Source organism: Ammodytes marinus, assembly GCF_949987685.1.
Source record: "Ammodytes marinus genome assembly, chromosome: 23".
NCBI classification, from domain to species: Eukaryota; Metazoa; Chordata; class Actinopteri; order Uranoscopiformes; family Ammodytidae; genus Ammodytes; species Ammodytes marinus.
Genome location: NC_137227.1, coordinates 8,551,769 through 8,579,473, shown reverse-complemented (window position 1 = coordinate 8,579,473; position 27,705 = coordinate 8,551,769). Strand labels below are relative to the sequence as shown.

Below are 27,705 nucleotides of genomic sequence, written 5' to 3'. Positions count from 1 at the left end.
AAAATTGTATGAAATGGACAAAATACAACACAAAAACCATAAAAGCAAAAGTTAAGATTAATAATAGTAATTATCAATGCTAAATATATAGATGGCTAAATGAAGTGCGGTTCCTGGTGCAGTGTGTAATAGCTGAATATTTAGTGACATCTAGAGCGCTACGTAGATATAAAGGCTCATTTTAAGGAAATAAAAATAAAAAACTACTTTTTCAACAACAATTTTCATTCCACTATACACCAATTCAACATACTTATTAATATTACAATTTTTCTACCAAGTCTGAAAAATGCCAATACATTCTACACACAGGGAGAAAATTAATCAGATTTGTAGCCCTGGAAAAAAAATGGTGAAAGAGTCAGATTTTTACTCCGGTCCAGGTTTTTTTTTTTTGGTTCTGACCTGCAGTACATAGTCGAGTGCCTCAGCCCTGAAGGTGCGTCGTGCGTTTAGCAGAGCGTTGCTGGCCTCCTCCACCTCGTGCTGTTTACCGCGCGGTGCCTGGGCATTCCTCACCTGCGCCCCCCTCCAGGCATTCACTGCCACGCTCAAACTCCTTACGCACATCCTTGAACCGACGCACATCCCTGACAGACAGCAAGCAGGGGAAAAAAAACTACGGGTAAGTTGGCGTCCAACACCGATGCATAGTATATCACGTCGGCTTACGATTTAATGATGTTGTACTTGAAAGTTTGGATGAATTTTTTAAGACTATTTATCTTGTTTGTAAGCCGGGGTCACTTCTACTACTTCAAGTAGCACCACAATACATTTAAACATTTTTTTTTAAACTATTTTTGGCTTTTTGTTCAATGTTTTTTTTTTACAAAAATGTTAACTGTAATAAAGCTGTTGCTATGCCATGTATTGGTCATGTGTGTGGTATTTATTCCTTAAATTCAACACGTTCATTTAATAAAAATCAGGTGATAAAAGATTTGTGAGCTCAGTGTGTTAAAATAAGATTCCAAATGTGTCACTGGCTAAACATCTAGCCAATCAGTTTTGTAACACACAATGAGAGATCTCTGCTCCCTCATCTAATCCACCGTATCATCCACACTGATGAGATCAGGCAAAGTAGAAGGGAAGGGAAACTTAGGACCATAAGACACTATTATTCCTTCATGCTTTAATAGTTAGCAGACATGCCATGGGAGTGACTCAGGCAGTAGACTGTGGCTTGAGTGAATGAATTATCCTACCAAGAAAAAAACAGAAAGGTTGGCTAAAACAAACAGGGGTAAAAAGGCAGCTATATATCTCACTCACTCTTTGACAAAGTTCTGCAGCTTGGTCTTGACTGATTTCTGTGTGGTCTCAATCACTTCCTGAAGGGGAGAGAAAAAGGGGAGAGAGAGCTGTGAGCACAGACAACTGTCTAAATGTCAAAGGTAAACGTGTTAAACAGCCCTTACTGCGGCCTCGTTTGACACGTACTGTGGATGGTAAGCGTCACGGCAAAGACAGGCTACACAAGGAGATATGCACTCACCCCCTGTGCTTCCAATATGATTGACAGCTTCTTGGAAAATTTGTCCAAACACTCCTGCAGGACAATCATAAATTAAACTCTGCATACATTTCATCAAATCTTTACAGTGATGTTTTAAAATAAATGGAGAATTTTTTTCTTCTAAACATTAATGAATTATATAAAACTAGCATCTTCTACATGTCGACTTATGAATGAACCCTTTCCTCCGAGTAGATGTGACATTGTCCAAGTGGAAAATCAACGTGGGAAATGACACCACAGAGGGGGTATAAATAACTCCCTGAGGACGGCTGGTCTGCCTGTGTCACTGTGCTATACTCTCACCTCCATCATCTTGTCCCCAGAGCAGTGCTGTCCCAAGTCACGCAGCCCGCTGACGAAGCTCTTGCTGCTCTGACAATAGACCCTGCCTGCCTCCAGCATGGCCTGGCATTGTTTCACCAGCTAAATGACACAACAGCAAACACTTTAGTTTTAGTTTAGTGTTGTTTATTTCGATCACATAGATACACAACATTACATAGCCAGCCTACATAACATAAAATATATTATTTTTATTGCTATTTTCAACTACTGTATAATTGACACATATTCCATGCAAAGTTATGACAAAAACTAAATATATCCACATTCAAATCCACCCTACCATACTTGCCTCGCTTTTATATTTGTTAAGCATCTTCTTTATCAATATTTTTTTTTAATCTTTGTAGCGTGTTACACATTTTCATTTCCTCATCTTAGGCATTCCATATGTTTACTCCTTTCAAACAGCCAAACACACAACACACACCGCAGTTAAATTGGTCCCGAGGGCTCAGGCAGGAGACACTAAAGGTGACTATAACGCTCGCTCATAATCAGCACGGATAATAAAAACATAGGCCTAATGAGCATTTATAGCAGGGGTCCACACATTAAGGCCATTAAACAGCCCCAGTTGAAGAGTGATTATGATCATTGAGAAAGCTGAATGTAGCCTCAAGCTTCTGTTAAATACTGTCTGGAAACTGCATTACAGCCAGAATGACTGGACTTCACAGCCTGGAAAATACTGTTTTTTTAGCCTACATACTATATTTGATAAAACCTGATAATAACAATATACCATATCATTAGGCTATTGTACTTTACTGAAACACATGACATCCAGACTTACAATTACAATACCAAACAACAAAAAGTAATTTCCCCATTAAAAAAAGGGATATATATCACCTGAGAATGAAGCCTCATTAATTAACTTCTTGAATATTTGGAACAAGCTGTAAACATAACATCGACATAAACGCGTAAGCTAACAGTTGCCTATGCGCTATGCTACATTTGAGCATTTAGCATTAGCTTGTAATTGGTGCTGAACATTGTGCACCTTAATCATGTTTACTCCAAATAGTTTTAATGACCTTGTTATTCCAGTGCACAATTTAGCTCACAGCAGGAAAAAGTAAGAACACTTTTTGTGGATATGAAGTAGCTAGCCTGGATTGTTCCACTGTTTCTTTTAGCTTATCTAACATTTACACTGTTACTGATACATCTGATAATAAGCCACAGTGGGCAAATAAAGCTTTCACAGAAGACATTTTGACAAGTTACTGTTAGAAGGTAGTTTGACATATTTGTATTTGAGCACTTCTATTTTGTTTACTACTTTATACTTCCATTGCATTATTTCTCCATAAAGAAATATCATACTTTTAATTCACTACATCTTACAGCTACAGTTTATAGTTACTTTGCAGATTAAATATTTACTTTCGACACATATGTAGCTCATAAAAACTTTCTCAGCATTGAACCACTGCAGCGTTAAAATGGTACCCAATGACAGTATTAATAGTCCAATGATAGTCATTGTGATAATATAACTCAGTATACACAACATGGTGAGCCCTTGCTACATTATGCTGATACACTTTCTACTAAGTAGCAATTTGAACATTTTGAATGCATGCGTCTCGCTGCAGTAAAGGATCTCACAACGTGTTCCAAACTATTTTTATCCAAAAAAATGGCTTTATTCGCCAAATGTTCTAAAGGACTATGACTTGGTGTACAGCTCATTAAAAACAAGTAATTAAGTTAAAGAAGTTGAAAATAGGTCAGAAAGCATGACAGAAAATAAATTGGACACCGACCAACATATATAACAAGAAAAATCCTTCAAAACAAGAGACAAGCTAAAATAGATAAGAGACTAAAAAGACTGCACAAACTGTGGAACAAGTACTGATAAAGTGTGGAACCCAATCAGAGGTAAAGTGCATGTGCCAGGTGGAGCATATACAGTATGGAGACAGTATGGATGTAGTACAGTTCATCCTATAGTTTATGGTGGGTTGTTAAGGAGAGTTATGGCCTTCGGGGGAAAAAAAACTGTTAAGATGTCTGTTTACAGCTTGATACCATGGAGCATGGTGGAAGAAAAAATAAAATAAATTCTTATCAATTGCAAGCAGGGACATTTCTCCTGCTCTTGCTTTCTCAGACATTAAGGTCAGAGTTCAGCTACACTGCAGTTAGTGTGAGCCCTGAGGGGCTTGAACCCTGTTAGTCCAGTTTTTCTTACCCCTGCTGCCACACGTACATTACTCACTGATATGATGCTTTGCAGGCAAACGTAAAGGTGGAGTCAGCGATTCTAGAAAACGCTTGATGTGTGCAATGGGGGGGGGGGGGGGGGGGGGGGGGGGGGAATCCAGTGCATAGGCTCTTTAAACAAACAATGGGTATGTGAACAAAGGGGCTAACCCTAGCTAGCAACATTCCCGTTTACAGAGCCTAGGCTGTGCACTGTTTTTCCCCCCAGCGCATACAGGAAGCAGATCGCAAAGAGATATTCACTGATTTTAACAAAAAGTGGCATTCTCCATTAGCTGACTCCACCTTTATATGAACCACATGCTCTGTCCAGGATTTCTGCTGCTATTCTATGTTATTTTCTGTTCTTTAGTATGCTGTAGACGAGGTGATAAAACAGCTCAGAGTGACATGGCACATCTCACGCTCATTCTCTATCACCAAGGAACTGAAACGCACCATGTGTCCTCTTTATCTATCAGATGAATGGATCTGAAACTGTGACGCTTTTGAACACAAACACAGAACAGGGAATACACGCGATCGCACTGAAGCAGAACAGACAGTATAGTTCTCTGTTTGGATGACAATACCATGAGGAAGCAGCGCCTGAGGATACTTCCCACTCGCTTCCAGGTAAAAAAATACCTTGTCAACCACAGCCACCCACATCTCACTATACACTGCCTCTTCACATGAGGAGCATGTGTCAAGAAACAACTCATACCTGACTGACTGACTGTGTGTGTGTGCTTGGCTTTTAACCATCGGAGTGAGGACATTTTTGGAAAGTGAAGACATTTTGCCTGGTCCTCACTTCTTCAAAGGCCTGTTTTAAGGTTCAGGCTTGGTTTTAGGGTTCAGGTATGAATAAGGTTTAGGTTAGGGTAAGTATAAGGGTTGGTGTTAGGCATTTCGTTCTGATGGTTAAGGTTAGGGTAAGGGGCTATGCAAATGCATAGTGTGTGTGTGTGTGTGTAATCGGCGTGCGTGTGTGTGTGTGTGTGTGTGTGTGTGTGTGTGTGTGTGTGTGTGTGTGTGTGTGTGTGTGTGTGTGTGTGTGTGTGTTGGAGGGGAACATATCTGAAAAGTAGAGCAGTGACTCAGTGCCACATTTGAAACATATTCTGTAGGTGTACAGATCTCACCTTCTCCAACCGCGTCTCCAGTTCACTCACATCGCTTTGGACCACTTCTATGTCAGCTCTGAAAGACACACATAAACACAGTCAGACAACACACACACACACACACACACACACACACACACACACACACACACACACACACACACACACACACACACACACACACACACACACACACACACACACACACACACACACACACACACACACACACACACACACACACACACACACACACACACACACACACACACACACACACACACACACACACACACACACTCACACACACACACACACACACACACACACACACACACACAATTACTTGTTGTCCATAGTCACAATACATTTATGTAAGGACCCAAAAGAAAATCGAGCTTGTATAGGGGCACACCAGTATTGAGAGGCTGTAGAATGGGCACTCTAGTATTCAGACTAACTGTAAAAATCCAGTACTTGTTGTTTCTCTGTAATAGATTGATGCCCTTAAATGTTGCTTTTTCCCCCACACACATACACAGGCAGCCTCAGAGGTTCCTGTTCATGGCTAGTGTAAGTCAGTTGTATGGTGTTAACAGTCAAGTATCTCTTGTCTGTTCTCACACCAACAGCTCAGCCATGTGGTTTCCGCTGCCTTCCACCAACAGTACAGAGATACAGAGAGTGAGAGACACACAGAGAGAGAGAGAGAGAGAGAGAGAGAGAGAGAGAGAGAGAGAGGAGGAAAAGTAAAAAAAAAAAAAAAGAAGAACTGAGTGGAGAGAGAAGAGAGGACAGACAGTATGCTTGTGTTCCTTGCGTTCTGTTAGTGTTTGAATCAAGAGTCTGAGGTCGCGACCTCATGAAATACGACCAAATGACAAGTCAGCTGAGGAGATTAAAGGAGAGGACAAGGGTGAAAAAAGGCCAACAAGACAGAAGACAAAGATTGAAAAGGTTCCCTGCTTTTTGATATATTTTTAATTTCACTCTTAATATCTTGTCACATTCTTTTGCATGAGAAAGCAAATGGAGACAGACTGAGGCTTAGTTTCCGCCCACAGAAAAACACACACTTCCTCCCCCCCCCCCCCCGTTGATCACCTCGACACATCTCGTCCTCACTTCCTGTCGTCGCCGTTACCCGGCAACAGGAGGCAGGCACATTTGAGCTGCTGTCCTGAGCTGTCAGGGAAGTTTTTTATTTCCTTTTCTTTTCTTTTCTTTTTATCCTCTTTGCTTATCTGTTTGATTGACTGTGTTTCCTCCTCTCTTTCCTCTCTCTCTCTGCTCTGACTGGGCCCTGACATGAGGCCTCACCACTGCAGCTGCCCACAAGTCAACTTTTCCACTACTGTGCAAACCTCAAACATTCTAAATGGGCAACTTAAAGAGAGAGAGGGAAAGAGAGACGTAGAGAGAGAGAGAGAGAGAGAGGGAGAAGGAGAAGGCTGACATTAGGGATTTGAAATATGCCAAATCATCAGCTGGCGGAGACGAGGACACCAGCCAGCCACAGTGACTCAAGGCAGGGTGCCAGAACACTAGCAACAAGGGCAACACCCATGTTCTACCAAACTCTCCCCCCTTGAGCTGTTTAGCCGCACCACTTCCCTTTTGATTACAGCAGATGCGAACTCTGTGTTGAAAGACAAATTGGTTGTAGATTCTGTCTGGCACGCAATTACGGCTAGACTGACAGCAACGTTGGAGGCTTTTACTGAGGGTTTTTTTTAATCAGCTTAAAATGAACAAGTTAGTTTTATAGCTCTTTGCAAGAGTGATGTCAAAGTGTGAATGATTTTTACATATATATCCTCAACAAGATCATTCAACATAAATCCATGTTGGCTACACCCATGGCTCTAACTTGATCCCACTTATTTCTAATAATAAAAACAATATTGAATTTCCAGGGCTCCCTGTGTGGTTCAATGACATCAGTGTGTGCAGCCTAGAGCATCAGACCTCAGATCAGTGCTCTCTCAGCCCTGCTTAAGGGCCTGCATGTAGTGTATGATCCCTTTTTACTGAGCCCCCCTTAAAACCTCATGGCATGGTTCGAATGGACAACATGAGAAACATTGCATTAAAAGTCCCATGAAGTCCTAAGCCCACTCACTACAAGAGGACAATGCAGTATACAGTAGATCTTCAAAACACAAGACAATGAAAGCATTTCCTGCTTTCTTCATCTGTGCAGAATGCTCTATCCTTCTTTTCTACTCAATTTCAAACTGCAGAAGGTAAATGAAACAGCTTTTTCATTGACTATAGCCTACATCACCATCAGCTTACCTGAATCGCGGTGAGTCTTTCAAACACTCCTCGAAGTCCAGCTTGACTGTCATCCCTCCGTTTAGTCGCAGAACAAAACCCTAAAAAAACTTCAGTGTATTTTCTTTAGACTCCTTCTTCGGGACAGCAAGCCCGACGCGAACAACAACTAAACCTGTTACTGTGTATTGTTTTAACGCTCCGATCCAGCTTCCACTTGATTCATTATTGCCCCCCTGGACGGTTCGCTTCTTTCAGAACACAAGTATATCATTTGTATTCCTCCCACACAAGTCGTTCCTGTTCACTCCTCTTGTGTTGAAGGGGACACCGCGTGCCTGCTCTGCCCTGCGCTCCTCCTCTGTCGCGCATCCGAGCCAGGAGGCGACTTGTCACCGCTTCAAGAAGCAACGCAACAGGGAAGTTCTGCGTTGCGTGAGTTGCGCGTTATTACGGTTGTATCCGGTCAAAGTCAAAGCGGCAGGTTGAGAGAGGATGTTCCGGGGAGAAGGCGTGTTCCCTTTGCATTAAAGTATCCCTTTTTCGATAAAATCCCCAAATGAATGAGACCGAATCAGACGGCAGCCGGTGAATTGCATGTTCCTCCCAAGGGTGCCGAGTGGAGTACTACGCGCTCTCTCTCTCTCTCTCTCTCTCTCTCTCTCTCTCTCTCTCTCTCTCTCTCTCTCTCTCTCTCTCTCTCGCTAACCCCCAGGCTCACATCTCTTTATTTCCGGGTTTCTTACTCATGGCAAATTGTGGTTTTGAAAGAAGGAAATTGCACACAATGACAGGTTGCACTAAAAAAAGTCTCTAATAGAAATCTTCTTAGTGCGCATCGGATGATCTATAATTATTTGGCTGTTTTTAAATAGGCTGCCATGGCTACATCCAGTACAAACAGCTATAGGCCATGTGGAAATTCTCTCCCACTCAAACTTGGTTCTTCCACTTGCTGTGTGTGTTTATTCGGCTTTCCAGTTTCAGTGATGTAAGCTGTAGGCTTCGCATGCGTAGAGAGTAGACTGGGTGTGTTTTCTTGTCTGGCAACCTTTTCTGTTTTGCTTTTGTTGAGGTGTGAGGGAGGCCGCATGTCACTGTGACAGGATCTTTCTATGGAAGCCCGATCCTGTCAAAAAAGAAATATAAAGCTAGATGCAAAGTAAGTAACTCATGATAACTGGGGTGATACGTATTAGCATGTTAAACTTATGAGGCTATTAGAAAGTATATCAAAAACATTACAATTTAAAAACTATGACTTACTGAATAAAAATACGAGATACTGAATTCTAAGTATGAGATACTAAGACAAGACTATTTACTATGTCAAAATAATGATTTACAAAGTACAAATTGTGAAATATTACGTCCAAAGTAAATCTTATGACTCAGCACAGAGCAATTCTGAGAAAATAAAGCAACATGGGATATTAAAAAAGTTTACATGAACATGAACATGAACATGACATATTAAATAGTAGGTCCAAAGATTGACTTTCTGGGTCAAATATGAAATGGGAACAACATTTAAAAAAAAATCAAAGCCATCAAAACTAAGACTATGTTAAATCGAAAATAATGACATATAGGGGAAGGTGGGGTGATTTGTGCAACTTTTTACTCAAAGTGATTTTAAAGTGAGGCCTTGACAGTTATGTCTCCAACTCAAATATGTACATATAGTTCAGGATGTTGTGCATCCCTGGCAATAAAAACTTTGGATCTGGAATAAACTGTTTAAGAAATATAGCTTTCGGAAAAAAAGTTGTCTTGTCGCACAAATCACCCCACTACGTGGGGTGATTTGTGCGTCATTGTGTCACAATGACAAAGTCACCATCATCATCTTTCTGGCCATCTGAACTCTCATCAGTGGTGTCGTTAAGTGGAATTGAGATGTCACTCTCTTCTGAGCTACTGTAGACAATCACTTTCTTTTGGTGACCAGCGTATACAGCCATGCCACTGGCACAACTCTCAGAAATGTACTTTGCACTAGTTGCTCCGTGCTTGTGGAACCAACTGCCACCTGACAAATGTGATTCCCCCTACATTTCTGCCTTTAAATCAAGGCTCAAAACCCATATGTACACCCTGGTGTTTCCTCCCCATTAACTATCTTACCTCTGCACTACTATCTGTGTTTATGTGGATGTATGGGCTTTACGTCTTTTATTTTGGTTATTGTTATTGTACCTTCATTGTTTACCTACTGAATGCACTATGTACAGCACTTTGGACAGTGCAAACTGTCATAAATGTGCTTTTATAAATACATTTTACTTACTTACTTACTTATAACTCACCCAGGCCCTTGCGCACAAATCACCCCATCCCCAGAATTTTGGATAATAGGCATGATGCAGCAATTTAGGGTTGACATTGTGCTAACTATATAGACTCAAAGTGTAGCATACCAAAGCACTAAAACATGTGTCAAATGTTTTCAAACGTGTCTATAATTGTTCAGACACAATAATCAAAAAACCTTGATCATGGAAATTTTACTTTGAAAGGCAAAACACAGTTTTTTGAGCTTAAATGTGCTTATATCTTATTCCTTGTGTCTCCCTTCTTTACAGGATGAGTCAAATGGATGGCTCTTCTTAAATATGTGGTCACATTTCCAATTTCTTCCACGGTTTTCTAGAAACAAGGGGTTTTGCAACTTCCAAAACGCACAAATCACCCCACCTTCCCCTATGTCAAAAGATAAAATGATGTTTTAGTATGGAATTATGAGATAGTACATTTAAATAAATAAATCAAAACTATGGCTTAAACAGGATATATCAAGGAAAATGTGATTGAATGTCAATCATTTCATATGATTAACTGAGTCATCACTAAGTAAAAAGTGTTTCTTCTTGCAGAAACGGGCTTCCATATTAAATAGGTTTAACGAAACGACCAATCAGGTGTTGGGAAACATTTTCACCACCACAGACAGGTGACGTCAGATCACCACAGACAGGTGAAGTCAGACACTCTGAAGCCTGTTGTCGACTGCTGAGCAGGGAAGTGTAATTACAGAAGCACAACAGGCGTGTTTGTCTGCACTTGTTATTCCTGTGTGCACACACATCATGTTAGCCCTATATCTATCTATCTATCTATCTATCTATCTATCTATCTATCTATCTATCTATCTATCTATCTATCTATCTATCTATCTATCTATCTATCTATCTATCTATCTATCTATCTATCTATCTATCTATCTATCTATCTATCTATCTATCTATCTATCGAGGCCTTATATATATCAAATGATGTGTGTGGCCCCCCCTGCTGATCACAAACAGTCACCGCAGGCTTGAAGGGCCTGACGAGCTCATCTGAAAGTAATGCGACTGTTTAGTTGTGTTGACATGACCCCCCCCCCCCCCCCCCTCTCTCTCTGCTGTCAGTGTGCCAACAAGTGAATGAAACTCTTGCATACATATTCGTAGACGTCACACATAGGGCGTAGTTAGATTTGTTGCTAAGTTGCTCCATCAAAATAAACAGTCAGATGCTATCTACTAAGGAACAATAGATTTTCTAATGTCATGTATTTTAAACGATACGATTCACAATAGTCCCGTGGGAGTATTATGTTTGATAGCCATGGAAAAACTCCAGTATCAGAGACAAACTGTTGGTATATCTTCAGTCAACATACCCTGACCCTCACCTTTGTATCAGTCAAAAGTAATTCACTGTTTCTTTCATTTCCCCTTCTCCAGCTGTTTTTTTCTAATCTCCGTTTAAGTAATCAGTCCTTTTCTCATGTTTCTTGAAGTAGGCCTAATCTGTCCTTTACAGCGCGCGTGCCGTGCGTCAGGAACGCAGCGCTGCGCCAAAACACCCATCCGGGGGCGTGTGCGTAAATGGCGCACACACAAAGTTCGCAGCAGCGTCTCACTCTGAGGACACAGGTCCTAATCAACGACTGTCGCACGAACTTGGCTGCCCGACGGATTTGTTTTTGACAGGAGATTCCCCACGCATCTTTCCAAGTGTCAAACCAGACAGGACTACAACGAATCACAGCGTTTTCAAAATAAAAGGCTGGCTGGCATTTAAAGTTTACACTGGTAGTCCTGTGAAAACTATGCATACAGCATTTAGAGGAAACATGTATAATAAAGCAAATTTGGTCAAGTCAGTGTGGGCTTGGCTCATCACCAACACACATGACTGTGTTGTTCAGGCATAGCCCCACAGAAAATAAAAGATGATCAGCTGTATCTGTAACTTTGATCAAACCAAACATGTTTATGCAGCATGCAAGAAAACTAATATCAATCATCACCTTTTTTGTTGCATGTCATTCCCCTCATTTCTCTTCAGCTAGCAGACAAAGGCATAAACAAATGCCCAAAAGACAACATCTGATTAACAGAATAAACAAATATGCTACTTTGACCTACTAACAGTGTGATGAGATAACCAGTGTTTATTTTGTAACACTTTTTTTTTTTAACCTTCCTCTCGTGTTAGGGTCGCCAGCGACCCGTTTTGGTTTTCAAATGCATAAAAGAACCACTTACATTTTGTTTATTGCATCAAAATTTCTTGACTTTGTCAGGAACCTCTATTTCAACAAAATAAAAAAAATAAAAAATGTTTCACTTAATTATAAAATGCTCTGGTGGAAATTATAACACTGGTGGTGTTAGGGTCGTTTTCGACCCGGTTATAGAATAAGATGTAAAAAAACAATAACTAGAGCCAAAACTGAAATCATAAGTGCACTGTCAGCCAACACAATGACAGTCAGCTCCTCTCCCAATCATGTGAGCTCTGGGGGGGTTCTCATTTTGACTTTGTTTGCCCTTATACCTGCATAAAAGCGAAACAAACAGACGGGCATATCCAGACATGTGAGGTCAATTCAGTATAGAGTTGGTGACTTGCAGAGTGCACATCTCCAATTTGCAGTATTAAAAAATTAGGAGATATACAGTGAGCCAAGTTCTGGATCATGTTTTTGGTGAAAATGGCCACCTGATTCTAAAAATAAGAGGTGTCAGGTCTGCCGAAGCACTAAGGACAGAAAGATAAACAGATTGTGCTTTACCTGCAATAAATATCTCTGCAAAGAACACTAAAAGTGTTGCTTTTTGTCACACATCTGTACACACACACATACACATGCACACAGAGACTTTTACTCTGTTTCTTTTTACTAGTTTTGGAGCTAGTAATTGATTTCGATTGGTTTGATTTGTTGATTGGTTGTTGTTTATTTGACCTTACAAATCTATATTTTGTGTTGTGACTTGTTCTGGTTTTCATTGTGTGTTTGTATAATGCTGAAATAAAAGTTTTTTTGCTCTTTTCTGAAATAAATATATATGGGTCGTAATTGACCGGTAACACCATAGATGTTAAAAAGGTAAATAATATTAATATGAAAAAATAAATAAAACAAATTTAGTTAAGAAATGTGTTCTCATACCCCTCAGTAATAATCAGGTAACACAACAACCAAATATTTATATATATGATTCTCTTAAGGTTAATTTTACCATTTTTTAAACTGAAATTGAGGCGCATACTGACAAAAAAAAGGCCCAGCCGCCTACACCAAAAATATTAAAAACAATATTTTTATGGATAAGGAAGCCTAACAATGTAACCAAGAGATGAGAAACAAACTGGATGATAGATAATTGTTTTTAGTGTTTTTTACAGCTGATTTCAGACACGGGTCGAAACCGACCCGCTAACACCATGGATGGTAGCAGAAAGTTAACACAGGAGGAAGGTTAAGAAACAGGCGTCCTAAAAGTAAAATTGACCCTTAATCCAAAAGAATCACCTGTCATTCGCTCTTACTTTGAAGGAAACCCCGTAGCCTTTTTCCGCTGCTGTGCGCGTGCGGCTTGACATGCCTCCTCCTCCTCCCCTCTCTGTCTGTGTAGTCTCGCATTAGGGGTGAAGCCGCATGAAAGCCACCCACCATAATGCGGGCGTGAAGTGCTCCATGTAGTGGAACGGAGGTGGCGGACGGCGGAGGGTTATCGGCTTGTTACACCGAGCCACACTGTCAAGGCACCGGGGGAGGGGGTAGGGGTGAGGGGGATAAAATGTCGAACCGAAAGCACCGGGACAACCAGGAGATATGCGCCCGCAAGGTACGCGAGCTGGCCCAGTCTGGAGTAAACAAACACTGCTTCGAGTGCAGCCAGCCCGGGGTGACTTACACCGACATCACGGTGGGCAGCTTCGTCTGCACGTCGTGCTCTGGAATGCTGTGAGTAAAAATGAATTCATTAAAAAATAAAAAAATAAAATAAATAAAAAATAAAATAGCGTCAACCTGCCGCGCGCTTCCCGCTTGTATTGACTGTAGCATCAGTGTGCGCGAGGACTAACAATGCATTGATAACAGCACAGCAGTGAAAGTACCAGGCCTGAGATTGCACCAGAGCCCGATTACAGCGTTAACAGGGAGTGTTGGCGTGGTGCAACAGCCGAGGTTTGTGTGTGAGTGCACGCATTCATTTACGCAGTGTCCCCCTCTCTGTCTGTCTGTCTCTTTCTCTGTCTGTCTCGTGCGTGTCTTCCAGCAGCTTCATAAACGACAGACCGCTATAGTTGGTCATTTTCCAGCTGTGAGTTACGGTTCATTTCGTCATGGTGCAAGGTTTGACATTACCCCTCTCTCTCTCTCACTACTCTCTCTCTCACTGGGCTCCTCTCCAGTGTTGGCGCGGGCCTGTGTATGTACGTGTGTGTGCGCGTGAGTGTACGTGTGGTGTGTGAGCGCGCGCTGTCACATTCTGTTCTGCATGTCCCAACCACTCCTCCTCAGGAAAGACGGTTTCAGCACTTTGATTGCGCAATCCTGCACATGTACATCAGCAGCAGTGTCCCACTTTGTGTCCACACAGCATGGAGCAAATTAAAAGGGGCTCAGGTTTCTGAAAACACATGTCTTCTCTGTCACCGGTGTGTGTGTGTGTGTGTGTGTGTGTGTGTGTGTGTGTGTGTGTGTGTGTGTGTGTGTGTGTGTGTGTGTGTGTGTGTGTGTGTGTGTGTGTGTGTGTGTGTGTGTGTGTGTGTGTGTGTGTGTGTGTGTGTGTGTGTGTGTGTGTGTGTGTGTGTCCAGAGCCTCTTTCGCACCAAGTCTGTCCCTTAATAATTTCACTGTCACATGTCCAAATTTTTTCCCCTTTTTCCTGCCCACCTGCTCTGATGGACTGAGCACCTTTTCATTGATCTCTCTCTCTCTCTCACATCTCTCTCTCTCTCTCTCTCTCTCTCTCTCTCTCTCTCTCTCTCTCTCTCTCTCTCTCTCATCTCTCCTGTGTGTCCCAGGAGAGGCCTCAACCCTCCCCACAGAGTCAAGTCTATCTCCATGACAACCTTCTCCCAGCAAGAAGTGGAATTCCTCCAGAACCATGGCAATGAGGTGAGTGAGTGACACTCCCATGTTAGGGGTACTTTCTCCTCTTTAGTATGGTAGAAGAAATATTCAGGATGCCCTAATACATGTGGTCAGATGCTGCATGCTTAAACATACCCAGATTCTTCCTACTACATCCGGTCGAGATTTTTAGTATTGGATTTAGCCGCTTTGTGGTGGTCCTTCTGACCCACAATCCACTGCAGCAGAAGTTTCATCACATGGACTGAGCCTCTGAGTGAAAACAACCAGCACTGCGAATGATACATAAGCAAGAGGCAAGTTCAAAAAAGACATGTTAGTATGAAATAAATAAGTTAAAGTATGTCCCAATTGTGTGCCTACTGCATGCAAACTAGATATATGTCTTAGGATCAGCTGTAGTATGTAGAATAGATGCAGCTCTCGTTACAGGCCCAGGTTTTAAGCTCACTTCCTGGTTCCGATGTGGAATATGAAACGTCCCTCATGACCACCAGTTGAACCAGCCTTTGTCGTCCTGGCTTTTTTTTAGGGGGGAAGAATGCTACTGCCAAGAAACAAAAGGGCCAGCTCTGTACCTCCCCACCCAAAACCACCATCTATTTCCTCTGTGTGTGTGTGTGTGTGTGTGTGTGTGTGTGTGTGTGTGTGTGTGTGTGTGTGTGTGTGTGTGTGTGTGTGTGTGTGTGTGTGTGTGTGTGTGTGTGTGTGTGTGTGTGTGTGTGTGTGTGTGTGTGTGTGTGTGTGTGTGTGTGTGTGTGTGTGTGTGTGTGTGTGTGTGTGTGTGTGATTCGAAACCGCTTCATAACAATAAAATATTCTCGCTGAGTCCCAGCTCTCCAAAAAACACAAACAAGTGTAAGGCATCAGAAATAAAAAATGTTGTTGCAGCATATTAGAGCTGCAACAAATCATTTGTGGATTATTGATCCTATGAATCTATTGATTTTTGTTCCAGCGCTCACTCAGGTAGCGCACAGTGGGGATATTCACTGATTTTTGAAGGAAAGTGATTTAGACAACAGTGTGTGTGTGTGTGCGTGTGCGCGTGTCTAACTGCATAACGTGAGGAGAGAATGAGGTCTGCAGCGTTCAGCTTTTCCCCCCCGCACCGTTCTCCTGAAGAGTTGTGATTCATCGGCAGTAATATTATATGACCCTCATATTATAATACGCTCTCTTTGACCGGATGTGACTCACTGAGGGGAACAATCTGTTATAGTGAGACAAACGTCAAACAAAAACAGGGATTGTACTTTCATTTTACGCTCTAGTTATTGCCGCCAAACGCTCCCAATTTATATTGATTTCTGTCTAAAATGTGTGTGTGTGTGTATGTGTGTTTGTGTGTTTGTTTTCAGGTGGGCAGGAGGACCTGGCTGTGTGTGTTTGACCCAAAGACCGACGGCTGCTCCGACATGAAGGACTCTCAGAAGTTCAAAGAGTTCCTCCAGGACAAATATGAGAAGAAGAAGTGGTGAGATGTTTGCTTTCATCTGAAACATAACATCCTCATGTGATAAGGCAGCAGTAGATCACAGAGAACAAGGTGAAATGGCTTGTTGTCTTTTTCTGACCGACTGTTTGAAACCTTCAAAATATTCAGTTTACCATGAAATAAGGTAAAGAAATGTCATGTCCACCATACTAAAGTATCTTCACAATTATTGGAGTGAAATTAGATTACAGACATTCATCGTCCCCAGATGATAAATCCCAATGGCGTTACTTGTAGTGCCACCATCAGGTTGCCATTTTTGTTGTTCAAATATATTTCCAACTGTGGGATGGACTGTCATGAAATGTACTATAGACATTCATGTTCCCCATTAGGATTAATTATAGTAACTTTGGTCTTTCTTCTAGTGCCATAGTTAGGTCAAACTATTAAAGCACTGGCCAGTGCTTTATACATTATGATTATTTATGACCAAATACCTGTAAAACTAAAAACATTCACGTCAGCCTGAGCTACTCTCTGTTGGGTGCTAATTCCACAATGTTAGCATGCTAATAAGCAAAACTTAGATGCCAACTGTTGTAAAAAATGATACCTGCTAACTATGTCTGTTATCATGCAGAAAGAAAGACTGTTAGCATGCTGACATTAGCATTTAGCTCCCAGATCAGCCCCGTGTTCCCACAGCCCTATGTTCCCACATTTCTAAGATTTTCCTTCCCTCAAAATTAGGCCGTATGTTCCCACAGCTCGATGGTCCCACAGGCCTATGTTCCTGAAAATGGCGATTAGGTTCAGGCATCAAAGCTGGGTGGTTAGGGTAAGGGGACAGGGAGAGGGAGAGGTTAGAATAGGAGTGAGACACACCCACGCACTATTCTCTTATATAGTTAGATTACTTCAAATGGTGGACCATCGGGCTGTGGGAACATAGAGCTATGGGACCATTGGGCTGTGGTCTCCCCACTTTTCATGTTACACCATGATAAGTTAAGAATTTGAATCTGTTCAAATACGGCTGTACTGCATTGTTAGCATGCCAACGCGCAAAACTAGTATAGAGAACATTATACAAGCTAAATATCAGCGTGTAATCATTGTTTTTATGAAAGTCGCTTCACAAATAAAGTTAATTATTATCATATTATGGGCATACTAGCATGATGTTAGCATTAAGCTCATAGCACCACTGTGGTCGTATACTTAATCTTGTTTTGGAGTTTTTTGCTTCGAAAAATGTTTAGAAATGACGTTTCTTTCCAAACTTAGAAATTAACTAAAATTGAGACGCCCACTCAAAAAAAATTAGCTCAAGGATAAAAGCTGCTTTCATGCAGGGGAATACAAAGCTCAGTCACTGTTTTGGGTTTAGATTTGAGTCCTAAAAATCTTTTTGATGTTCGATAAGTGGATTTAAGTCACTCACATGAGGCTAAATAACCCCGTCTCTTTCAGGCATTTTTCCAAAAGTAAGAACCGAAGGGATGTGGAAGGTCCATGGAGCCCGCCGGGGGTCCAGGCTGTGCCCCCTCCTCATGGTCCCTTAGCCAGCCAGGCTCCCGCCCATAACCTGCCCCCCAACGCCAGGACCTCAAGGCCAATGGTGAGAGTCCTCAATGTGTCTTCTAGATGAATGGATTGAGAGAGTAATGGAGACGAATGGTGGGGTAGAGGATTTCAAGAGAGAAAGTGTGTGTGGGTGCGGTTTGAAAAATAGGAAGTGAAAGGAGACAAAGTAGTTGAAAGAGGGTCCGAAATAAAACAGAGTAGAAAGTGAAGAAACAACCTGGATTTGCTTCCACACTGCTGGGACAGAGAGACAGAGACCGATGGGCCAGGTAGCCCTCCACATCAAAGCTGCTGCTTATGAATTATTGAGCATGCTTGAAAAGAGCCTGCCTACTTCATCTTCTTCTTCTAATTTTTCTACCTTTTGTCCATCTCTTTATCTCTCTCTCTCTCTTTCTCTCTCTCTCTCTCTCTCCACCTCCCATCTGCTCCTCCTCCTCCTCCCTTCTCCAGTCCCTGCAGGCCCAGAGCCAGATGCCTCCATGGGACCGGGCTCCAGTCATCTCTCCGGCCGACATGAGGGCCGACGCGTTTACCGCAAGGCCGTCACGCTCCCAGAGCTTCAGGGATCCCTCTCTCAAAGGTGAGGAGAGAGATGATGTGTTCAGGAGCAATTGCATCAACCCCCCCCCCCAAACCTTTCTGTTTATTATTTGATTTTATTGTGTTTATTGGTTTAAAAAAAAAAAAAAAAGTTTCACAGATCTCTACAATGCAAATAAACATTTTCTTCTTCTTTTAAAGAAAAAAAATTGGAAAAACAATAGAAAGTAAAGATAATAATGAAAAACTGGAAAATTTAAATTGATAAATTTAAATTTTCTCTCTCTCTGCAGATCCGTGTGGGATTGAGCGACAGCGTCCGGGCTCCCTGTCATCAGCGCTGGGGGGTCAGAGCCACGCCCCCTCCTTCCCCGCCCTCCCACGCCCCTCAGGTGTGTCCGCTGTTAACCCCCCAAAAGCTTTCTCATTTATTGATATTCGCAATAAGCATAACTCACACAATCTTTAATCACACATCAGACTTTTAACAAATGGCTGCACTCTTCCACTTAAATCAATAAATATCATCTCACATTTAACTAGGTTTACTCGGTTAACAAATGGCGCTTTTCCATTACATAGTGCCGGCTCTACTCTACTCTAGTATGCCTGTTGTTTAAGTTAGCACTATAATGCTATTTTATCAAATGAGAACACAATATAAAAGCACATACACCGTGAGATACCACCCTGAATATGTTTACCTTCAGTATAGGAACTAATGGGCTCTGGTCACACTGTTGGAATTATAATATGTTTAGAATAAGAAAAGTAAAGACTAGCCGTACCCTTTGAGCAACTTTTTAATCTATTCCTGGAAAGATTTTTGATCAATTCACTCCCATGTTGAGAAGATCTAATCTACTGTAGTACTCTGTTTTTTTTCCCTTTAACTATATCATGTGGCTTTAAAAATGGCATGTCCAGATCATAATCTTAGCACACTGGGTTGCTTTGTCATGAATAGCTAAATATAACAGCCTGTTTAGCTTGGCCGCAGACGACAGCAGCGTCAACAGTCCTTTTCGTCTCGACGTCAGTGACGACTTTCTCTTTTTCTCCGTTCCTCCATCTGCGTTATCCCTTTTTTTTCTCTCTCTCTCTCTCTCTCTCTCTCTGTCTATCTTATCTCTCTCACTCCATCCCTGTAGCCAGTAGCTCTTTCAAAAACCACTTCACTTTAGGTAAGACCGAAATGGAACCAAGCCATTTGCATTTGAGTGTGTTGCTGCTGAGTGTCTGGGATCAATAAAAGCTATTCTGTGTCGTCCGTAGTAACGGGGCTGGCCTGTCTTGTGTGCCATGCCCCCCCCCCCCCCATATGCATTTAAAAGTTGGCTTCATTTCAGAGCAGCCCTGAGAGAAGCCAAAGCTCTCTCTATATTCACATTTGCCGCAATAGTGGTCGATAACTGTGTCTATCAGATTCAACCCACTTCAAAAAGCCCCACATCTGAAGGCATACGGGAGGGTCAAGAACATACACTGTCCCCCTCCGAGGATATAGAACAAGTTTAAAGTAAAGCTATTTTTAGGCCCTTAGCTGCTGGCCTCGTCAGCACAGGGCCACTTATATTTCACACCACGTTGACGTTGAAGCGCTCTATGTAGGGCGCAGCTGTAACGCACATAAACATCCCATACAAGTGTTCTGGAAAGTTCAGGTTATGTCTGCAAAGATAAGGCCGTATCTGGAGCCTTACGATCATATCCCAGAAAATATGCAACTGGACTTTTCGCACGCTTTATAATCTGTGAGAAGTCTGGTCTTTGTCTCAAGCAGAGGAAAACCAGCAGTATTTAGAAAAGAACAATCCCCCCCTTTTTCATTTGTATCCCCATGCTGATAGTCCTGGCTGATAGCAGCATGCTTTGTGGCTAATGTTTGTGGAAAAAGCTTTGCTACCTGCCTAAGATGTTAATCGTCATTTCCTGCCTTTGTTACCGACTAACAATTTTTTTTTTTTTTTAGTTGTCGGTGCTTTGAAAACTATCCAAGAGTTTGTGGGCTTGAAGCTGTGCCATTTTGTCTTGTTTTGTTTTTTTTGTTAATGCTTAACCGTGATGACCGTTCATGCTACTTGATATGTCAAGCTAATCCTGCATTTGCATGGAAATATTATAGTAGCATGAGACGAATAACTTTGTTCTTAGGTAGGCTATGGATTGTTTCTTGTGGTCAGGCTTTGAAGCCTCATCCCACTCAATCTGTCCATATGAATAATAGTACAATATCTACAGAGGTATATAACAATATGTGCTGACTTGGTCCTATAAAGCAATTCATTTCTCAAATAGTAGTCCTTAATTAGTAAAACATATTGAAGGATTTTTTCTATGTTTTCTTGAGACTGAGGTGGTAAAGAGCCACAGAACACAGATTAAACCAGGGCATTGAGAGAAGGTTTGTCTTCTCTGGGTTAGAGGAGGTCTCTCTACCTGTGAAAACAGAGCTGGCTGCTCAGTTTACTGGCTGTTCTGGTGCTTTTGACCACCTCTCATGGCTGTAGTTTGAAACTGCTCTTCATTAAATGTACGTTTGCAAAAGAAACATTTAAATTCCATGGAAACAGAACAAAGTGCTGTTTTTTTTTCTTCTCTCTTTGTCGCATTCAAATTAAATTGAAGTGACTGGATATTATTACATTATTTGACCTCTGCACAGCTAGTGTAACTCAGCTCAATATTAAATCCTGTAGTTATGAGTATGTTGATTTCTGCCCTCCTGGTCTTAAATGCTCCAACTCATGAATCCAGCGTATACAATCCTCCACTGTCTCATGCCCTGAAGCATCGGTGTGGTTCTCTCTCTCTCTGTCCCTGTCAGGTCGTACGGTGTCTGCGTCGGGGGTCTCGGGCGGGCCCTTCAGAGCCTTTCCCAAGTCGCTCAGCGTGGACTTTGGAGGTCTGAGCCACCACCAGCACCAGCAGCAGAGCCAGCAGCAGAGCCAGCACCTGCCCCACTCTGTGTCCCAGACGCAGCAGCAGCATCCTGGCTGTGTGGGGGCGCCGGGCGGAGGCTCCAATAACGCCCAGGATAGATACGCCGCAGTGTTACACCTGGACAACGTCTTCTCTGACACCTCACCAGTCACAGGTGAGGGAAATATAATCAGACTTTGGTGGTTGATCTACTAAGATCCGAAATAAAGAGTGCTAAATTGCTTGAGCATTCCAAAAAAATTGCACTGTTGGTTTGTGGGCGTTCTGCGTGTGATCAATTAAGAGTAAATGCGCAAATGACAACTGGTGCAAACATGTTAGAGGAAGGAGATTTAAATGCATGTTTTCTGCTACCTGTCTGCACTGTGTGTGTGTGTGCTGCAAAAAAATCAAGTGTTAATACACAGCCTAGGCTCTGTAAACTGGTATGTAAACAATGGGAATGTGAACAAAGTGGTCCCACTTGAGCAAGCAACATGCCTGTTTACAGAGCCTAGGCTGTGTTTTTAACACCAGATCTCGAATCAGCGCACACAAGGTAAGGACAGGTAGCAGATTGTGAGGAGAGATATTCACTGATTTTGCCAAAAATGATTTTGTCAACAAACATTCTCCAGAAGTGCTGACTTTAAGAAATACAAGTATCTCCATTTTTTAAAAATGTTGTTTCGTTTACCTTGCTTTTTTCTGAAGCAGATAATGTTGCTGGTTACTAGTAGAATGTGCACACGAAAAACACAGTAAAAGCAGATCAAGTACAACACGTTCTTGAAAGGGCAAACCGGTGGCTCCCACCTTTCCTTTGTTGTGGCCCATTGTCACACCTGTGATACCTATGAGATGTTTGCAGTTCTACCAAAGAGCAATTTCCTCTCTGCAGTTCTGATCTGAGTAAGATATAGTCCTATAATTAAGAAAGAAAAAAGGAAGAAAAAGTTCCATTTTAAAAAAAAGTAGTTGAACTAGCTTATTTTGTCCTGTCTCACGCGGAGAATTTGAAGTCCATTTTGCTGTTAATACTCAAGTAGACTCAAGTAGCAAAGGGGGAGGTTAGAGTGTGCGTGTGATGCGGACTGTCACGGCCAACGCCGCTATGTTGTATAACCTCTTATAGTCCAAATGCCAAGGCTCTTTCTGCAGCTGAATTAGGCTCACTTTGCTGGCTCCAGATTCTCAGCCCCCAGCCCCCACGTTAATAGAATGGTCTGCGTTTGCTTAATAAGCGAATGCGTCAGGCTTTTTTCTAACCCATACAGTAGTATTCACTTGAGGAGCCCGATCTGGCTTCCTCACAAGAAGCTTTGTTGTTCTCCCCTCCGGCCCGGCACAGTAATGAGGTGATTGATTTTCTGCCTTGGCTCGGTTTGATTCATATCACGCTGAAAGCACAAGCACACGCACAAGCGCGCACACACACACACACACACACACACACGCACGCACGCACGCACACACACACACACACACACACACACACACAACCACACCAACACACCATATTTTTATTTATTTTTTCGTCACCCTTCAAGATTATAGAAGCACTCAATCTTTTTTTAAATGAGTGCTGATTTGAGCCCATGAATTGATGTTGTGGTCTCTGTGTGAACTGCTTGTGTCTTAGCTCCCCCTGCTGGCCCCCCGCAGTACAGCACCATTTTCGGCAGCAGGCTCTCGTCCAGCTCTACTCCTGCCAGGTAGTCAAGCAAAAAAATCCACTTGTGTTTACTGTTTATTAACGCAACAGATTTTTGTTTGCAATATTCGAGTCGTATTCTGATGGTGTCATTTCCACCCCCCCCCCACACCAGTTCCCCCGGCGTCGATGCAGTCTCCGGCTCGCAAACCTTTGCAAGTAAGTACCAACCGCATTGATCCCTCCTGGTCACCTGCACACAGCATTAACCTCAAGCACCTTCACTTTTGATGTGTGTGTGTGTGTGTGTGTGTGTGTGTGTGTGTGTGTGTGTGTGTGTGTGTGTGTGTGTGTGTGTGTGTGTGTGTGTGTGTGTGTGTGTGTGTGTGTGTGTGTGTGTGTGTGTGTGTGTGTGTGTGTGTGTGTGTGTGTGTGTGTGTGTGTGTGTGTGTGTGTGTGTGTGTGTGTGACTCAGAGAATGTTGTGTTTGATTAGACAGGAATGTGCCACCACACACTGTGAATTATCACCCACTGCTCTTCTTCTTCTTCTTGTCCTCCTCCCCCGTGTGTGTGTGTGTGTGTGTGTGTGTGTGTGTGTGTGTGTGTGTCAGATTTCCCTAACCCCTTCAGCAGCTCCGGGTCCCAGCAGCCCCCAGCCCTCTCCCCTAGTAACCCCTTCTGCAACGCATCAGGAGGTGAGACTCATGTTCACACGCTCCTTCAGACATTACTCTTTTGTCACATGGGAAAAGGTCACGCCATTTTTTACTACTTTTTAGCTAGAATTCCGTACTCCAGGGTCTTATTGTTAAAGTATCGATTATTATAGAAGATCTTACGGTAAGACTTAGCTCTTTATCAACTGTTTGGTGGGGAAAGTAAAAGTATAAAGCTTTGTATTTTAGTTTTTAGAGCTGTCGCGTGAGAAGCTGAAAAAGTGAGGCCCATTATAAAAAAATAAAATAAAATAAGGAGCGTTAAAGAAAACAGTATTCATAGAGAAATTATGATGGAAATGAAGATTCTCATTTATTATATGAAATATATATATGGCTGCTCCATTTTAATTTATTGGACAATGTAAATTACTGATGTATTCAGCTGAAATGAGATATCAGTCAGGTTTTTTCATTACTGCTCTTAGGCTTCCATACAAGAGACTATTTCTCTGTGGATAGTCTTTGCTTTATTTTTAACAAGCCGACTCCTCTGTATGTGATCTCTCTTCTCCAGGTGACTCCAGTGCGTTCGTCAACTCGCCCACCTCTGTTTTCCCTCCCTCTGCCTCCTTCCCAGCGCCAACTACCCAGAATGCATTTCCTCATGAGTCAGCCAGCAACCAGGAAGCAAACGGTACAGCTTTTAATAATTATTATAATTTCATTTGGATAAATTCCAAAATTCTGTGTGCCACGTTTGTTTCAATACAAAATCGGGTTTCATAAATTGGTAATGAAAATAAATGGTGGCTTTGATTGTTAATTCATATACAATATGGTGTATATTTACTTATTTCCTAGTTAAGAGATCTCTAACCTTTTAGTGATGTTTTTCTTCAAATAAGCTTCTTTACTGTATTTCTGTAATCTGGTATTGTACCCTCCATCAAATACAAATGCACATACATGTTCCTTCTTATACATTATGTGCTTAATGTCACTGTTAAACCTATGTACCTAAACCTATGTATTTAAAATTTAAATGTTGATAATGTTGATAACTATGTTCACCAATCACCATAGTTTAGTGTGTTAGCATGGTAACATTGGCTAATTAACACTAAACAGAAAGTGCAGCTGAGGCTAATGTAGTTAGTTCCGGAGGTATTAAGTTGTAAAGCAAATTATGGGATATATTTAACTGATAACCTGATGGTGGCGCTAGAAGGAAAAGTCATTCATGTTTGATCCAAATTTTATTGCAAAACATCTACCAGTTGTTGAGATATTTCAGTCTGGACCAATGTGTCACCCTGACAGAGGGAGATGCATAAAATTGAATAGAGCTACTTTTTTTATCTCTCGCTATGTTATGCTAAGCTATATTGCTGTCCTCACACCAATATATTTGAGAAGCACTGCTCACACACTGCGGGTGTGACATGTGCTGTGTGTGTGTGTGTGTGTGTGTGTGTGTGTGTGTGTGTGTGTGCACTGGGCTGCAGATCAAACACACACTTCCAATGGTTCATTAGTTCAACACAGTGACCACAAGCAGCAGCAGCAGCAGCAGCTCAGGAATACCAATCACACCGTTGTGTGTGTGTGTGTGTGTGTGTGTGTGTGTGTGTGTGTGTGTGTGTGTGTGTGTGTGTGTGTGTGTGTGTGTGTGTGTGTGTGTGTGTGTGTGTGTGTGTGTGTGTGTGTGTGTGTGTGTGTGTGTGTGTGTGTGTGTGTGTGTGTGTGTGTGTGTGTGTGTGTGTGTGTGTGTGTGTGTGTGTTTTCCAGGTTTTGCCTCCTTCCCTGCGCCCGACTCTCAGCCCAAAGTCCCTCGGCCGATGTCGGTCAACCCGTTCACGGTGAGTTCACTGCCATGTGCACTAGTGTACAACAAGATCACTAGTGCATATGAGGGGGGGCTATTGGTAGTTTTTTTTCTTTGCAAACTGTCGAGGTATTTAAGTAGTAAAGTGGCCTCTTGCTCGTCTTGTCTTTCAGGGGAATGTTTACCCCAGTCGAGGGACGTCGCGGAACCCTTTCATCTGACCCCCCCTCCTTCCCACACCTCCTCCTTAATCTCTGGGAACCGAGGGAGGAGTAGACATGAGGAGTTGCTGCCATTTCAATGCCTTTGGAGTATTCTCAGCCCTGAGCAGCCTCCTCCGTCCCTCTCCTCTCCTCTCCTCTCTCTCACCCTCTCTCCTTTTCTTGTCTGTGTTTACGTGATTGTGGAGGGAAACAAAAAACGTGTGAATGTAAATATGGAACTCGTGTGTGTGTGTGTGTGTGTGTGTGTGTGTGTGAGAGAGTCTGTTTTCCCCGCTGTGTGGATATGTCAAAAAGGTGTTTGTGTACCAGTTAGACGCCACCTCAGGGCTCTGTGGGAGTCATGAGAAGACGTAGAATACGCCTCTCTGAATTTTTTTTTAATATCATTTTTTTTTTTTGCATCAAAATACACGTATATAAATGACGCGAACACACACACGTCGTTGCTGCTGCTGCTATTTTGCTTTCATCTCCTGCTTGAAAGTGCAAAAAAAAAAAATGCGTTGTCTCCTACTTTTTAAGAAGACGTTTGGAGGCAACTCATATGTCCAAAGTAAAGGCCCGTTCTAAAGACTCCTCGCCCTGCATCAAGAGGTCCCACAGAGGGTCCGAACAGCCTTAACTGCCTCCCCATGCATGTGAACTAAGCGTGGATAGACCCAGACGGGCTTCTCTCTGTGGTGGGGTGTGTGTGTGTGTGTGTGTGGAACATGTTTGCATTTGTCAGGCCTTTTATTTAGTTTTAGTTTTGATAAACCTATGTTTTTCCCCCACTCCTAAACTGCATGCGCTTCGAGGGCTAAAAGGAGATGCTACTGAATGTAAAGGCAAAATTTCATAATAAATTAAATGTGTATTTTAAAAAAGAAAAGAAAAACATCATTGCTTTCATGTACTGGACCAAAATGTTTCTTGCTTGTTTTTTTTTTGGTTGACATGTTATTTTGCCAAAAAGAAGAGTTTCGTGTAACACCGTCTTTGTATTGACAATTATTCATGTTCATAAAATGAGTGTGTTGCTTCTTAGCAGGTTGTCTCTGCCCGTTTTTTTTGTTGCTTGTGTGAACTAAAAAATCAAGCACAAAATGAACTTGAGGATATATTCTTCGCTATTATGTCGAGTGCAACATCTTGTGTTTTTAAAAGCTGTAGTGATTTCTTCAAACAGCAGGGGGCGCCTGGTGTCCAGTTTTCGCTGACCTCGTGCGCAAGGTTACTTATGGAGGCATATTGCATAACAACATGGATACTGCATACGCATACAGTACAAAGATAGAAACACTTACAGCTTTCAGAATGACTATTTTTGTTCCCATTTTTAAATGATTTAGTTTCATTTTAAAACGTCGAATTCAGAGTCGAGTCCTAACATGCATATTAATAATATTTTTAGGCCTGTGTTATTATTCGGTGTGATTTATCACAGTACGTCACCAGTCGGAGACGGTATGACTGCTCATTCAGACACTGCATTAATCAGCACATTAACTTGCTGTATTCAGGAATCAGTGATCACATGTAAAAAAAAACATAGACTGTGTATGTAAATAGGCACAAACCACTGGATTCCCATATGGTTGAGTATGAGTTCACTGTGAACCGACATTTGGGCTGTTGATTTAATTTGACATTTTTTGTTCGTTTAATGGTTGCTTCTGCTGCCTGATGACATTTAGCCTGGCTTGGATTGGTGCTTTACAAAGTAATATTTTAGGCTATTAAGAACCGGACAGGGATCATTTTATTTTTGTATTTTTTCTTAGGAAATAGAACAGGATGGACCCATGCACGCGCCAACACTGAAATCCTATAGTCGCACAGACTCACGCACACACACTGTTGCTGCCTTCACGTGCTGTGGGAAAAAAAGTGGAGGGATGCAGATGCAGTAAAATTGTAATAAATGGAAAAATGAACATGTTATATCAACACAAGAAACATGTTGAAAGTAGCTTTTAAAATAAGCTCAA

The 27,705-nt window shown here is 42.0% G+C and overlaps 2 protein-coding genes across 3 annotated transcripts in view; one reads left to right on the top strand and one right to left on the bottom strand.

The window, feature by feature from the left end:
• Positions 1–8,113, bottom strand: part of acap1 (ArfGAP with coiled-coil, ankyrin repeat and PH domains 1) — a 13,523-nt gene extending 5,410 nt beyond the window's left edge. Inside the window, 7 exon segments of the mRNA XM_080052429.1 lie at positions 406–528; positions 530–590; positions 1,279–1,337; positions 1,502–1,555; positions 1,829–1,948; positions 5,236–5,293; positions 7,516–8,113. Of these exon segments, the coding sequence (XP_079908555.1) occupies positions 406–528; positions 530–590; positions 1,279–1,337; positions 1,502–1,555; positions 1,829–1,948; positions 5,236–5,293; positions 7,516–7,568 (528 nt within the window). The 5' untranslated portion in view covers positions 7,569–8,113.
• A 5,461-nt stretch (positions 8,114–13,574) lies between these two features.
• Positions 13,575–26,755, top strand: agfg2 (ArfGAP with FG repeats 2; the record flags this gene model as incomplete). Of its 2 annotated transcripts, none has more annotated exons than XM_080051790.1 (13): positions 13,575–13,741; positions 14,809–14,902; positions 16,240–16,355; positions 17,793–17,940; positions 18,360–18,489; positions 18,743–18,841; positions 21,277–21,546; positions 23,014–23,086; positions 23,201–23,244; positions 23,639–23,722; positions 24,261–24,380; positions 25,475–25,545; positions 25,685–26,755. In XM_080051790.1, the coding sequence occupies 13 exons, from the start codon at positions 13,575–13,577 to the stop codon at positions 25,730–25,732; spliced, it is 1,464 nt and encodes a 487-aa protein (XP_079907916.1). In that variant the 3' UTR covers positions 25,733–26,755. The 2 variants fall into 2 exon arrangements, with proteins under 2 accessions (XP_079907916.1, XP_079907917.1); XM_080051791.1 differs by lacking the exon at positions 13,575–13,741 and adding an exon at positions 14,062–14,134.
• Between the last annotated feature and the right edge of the window lie 950 nt (positions 26,756–27,705).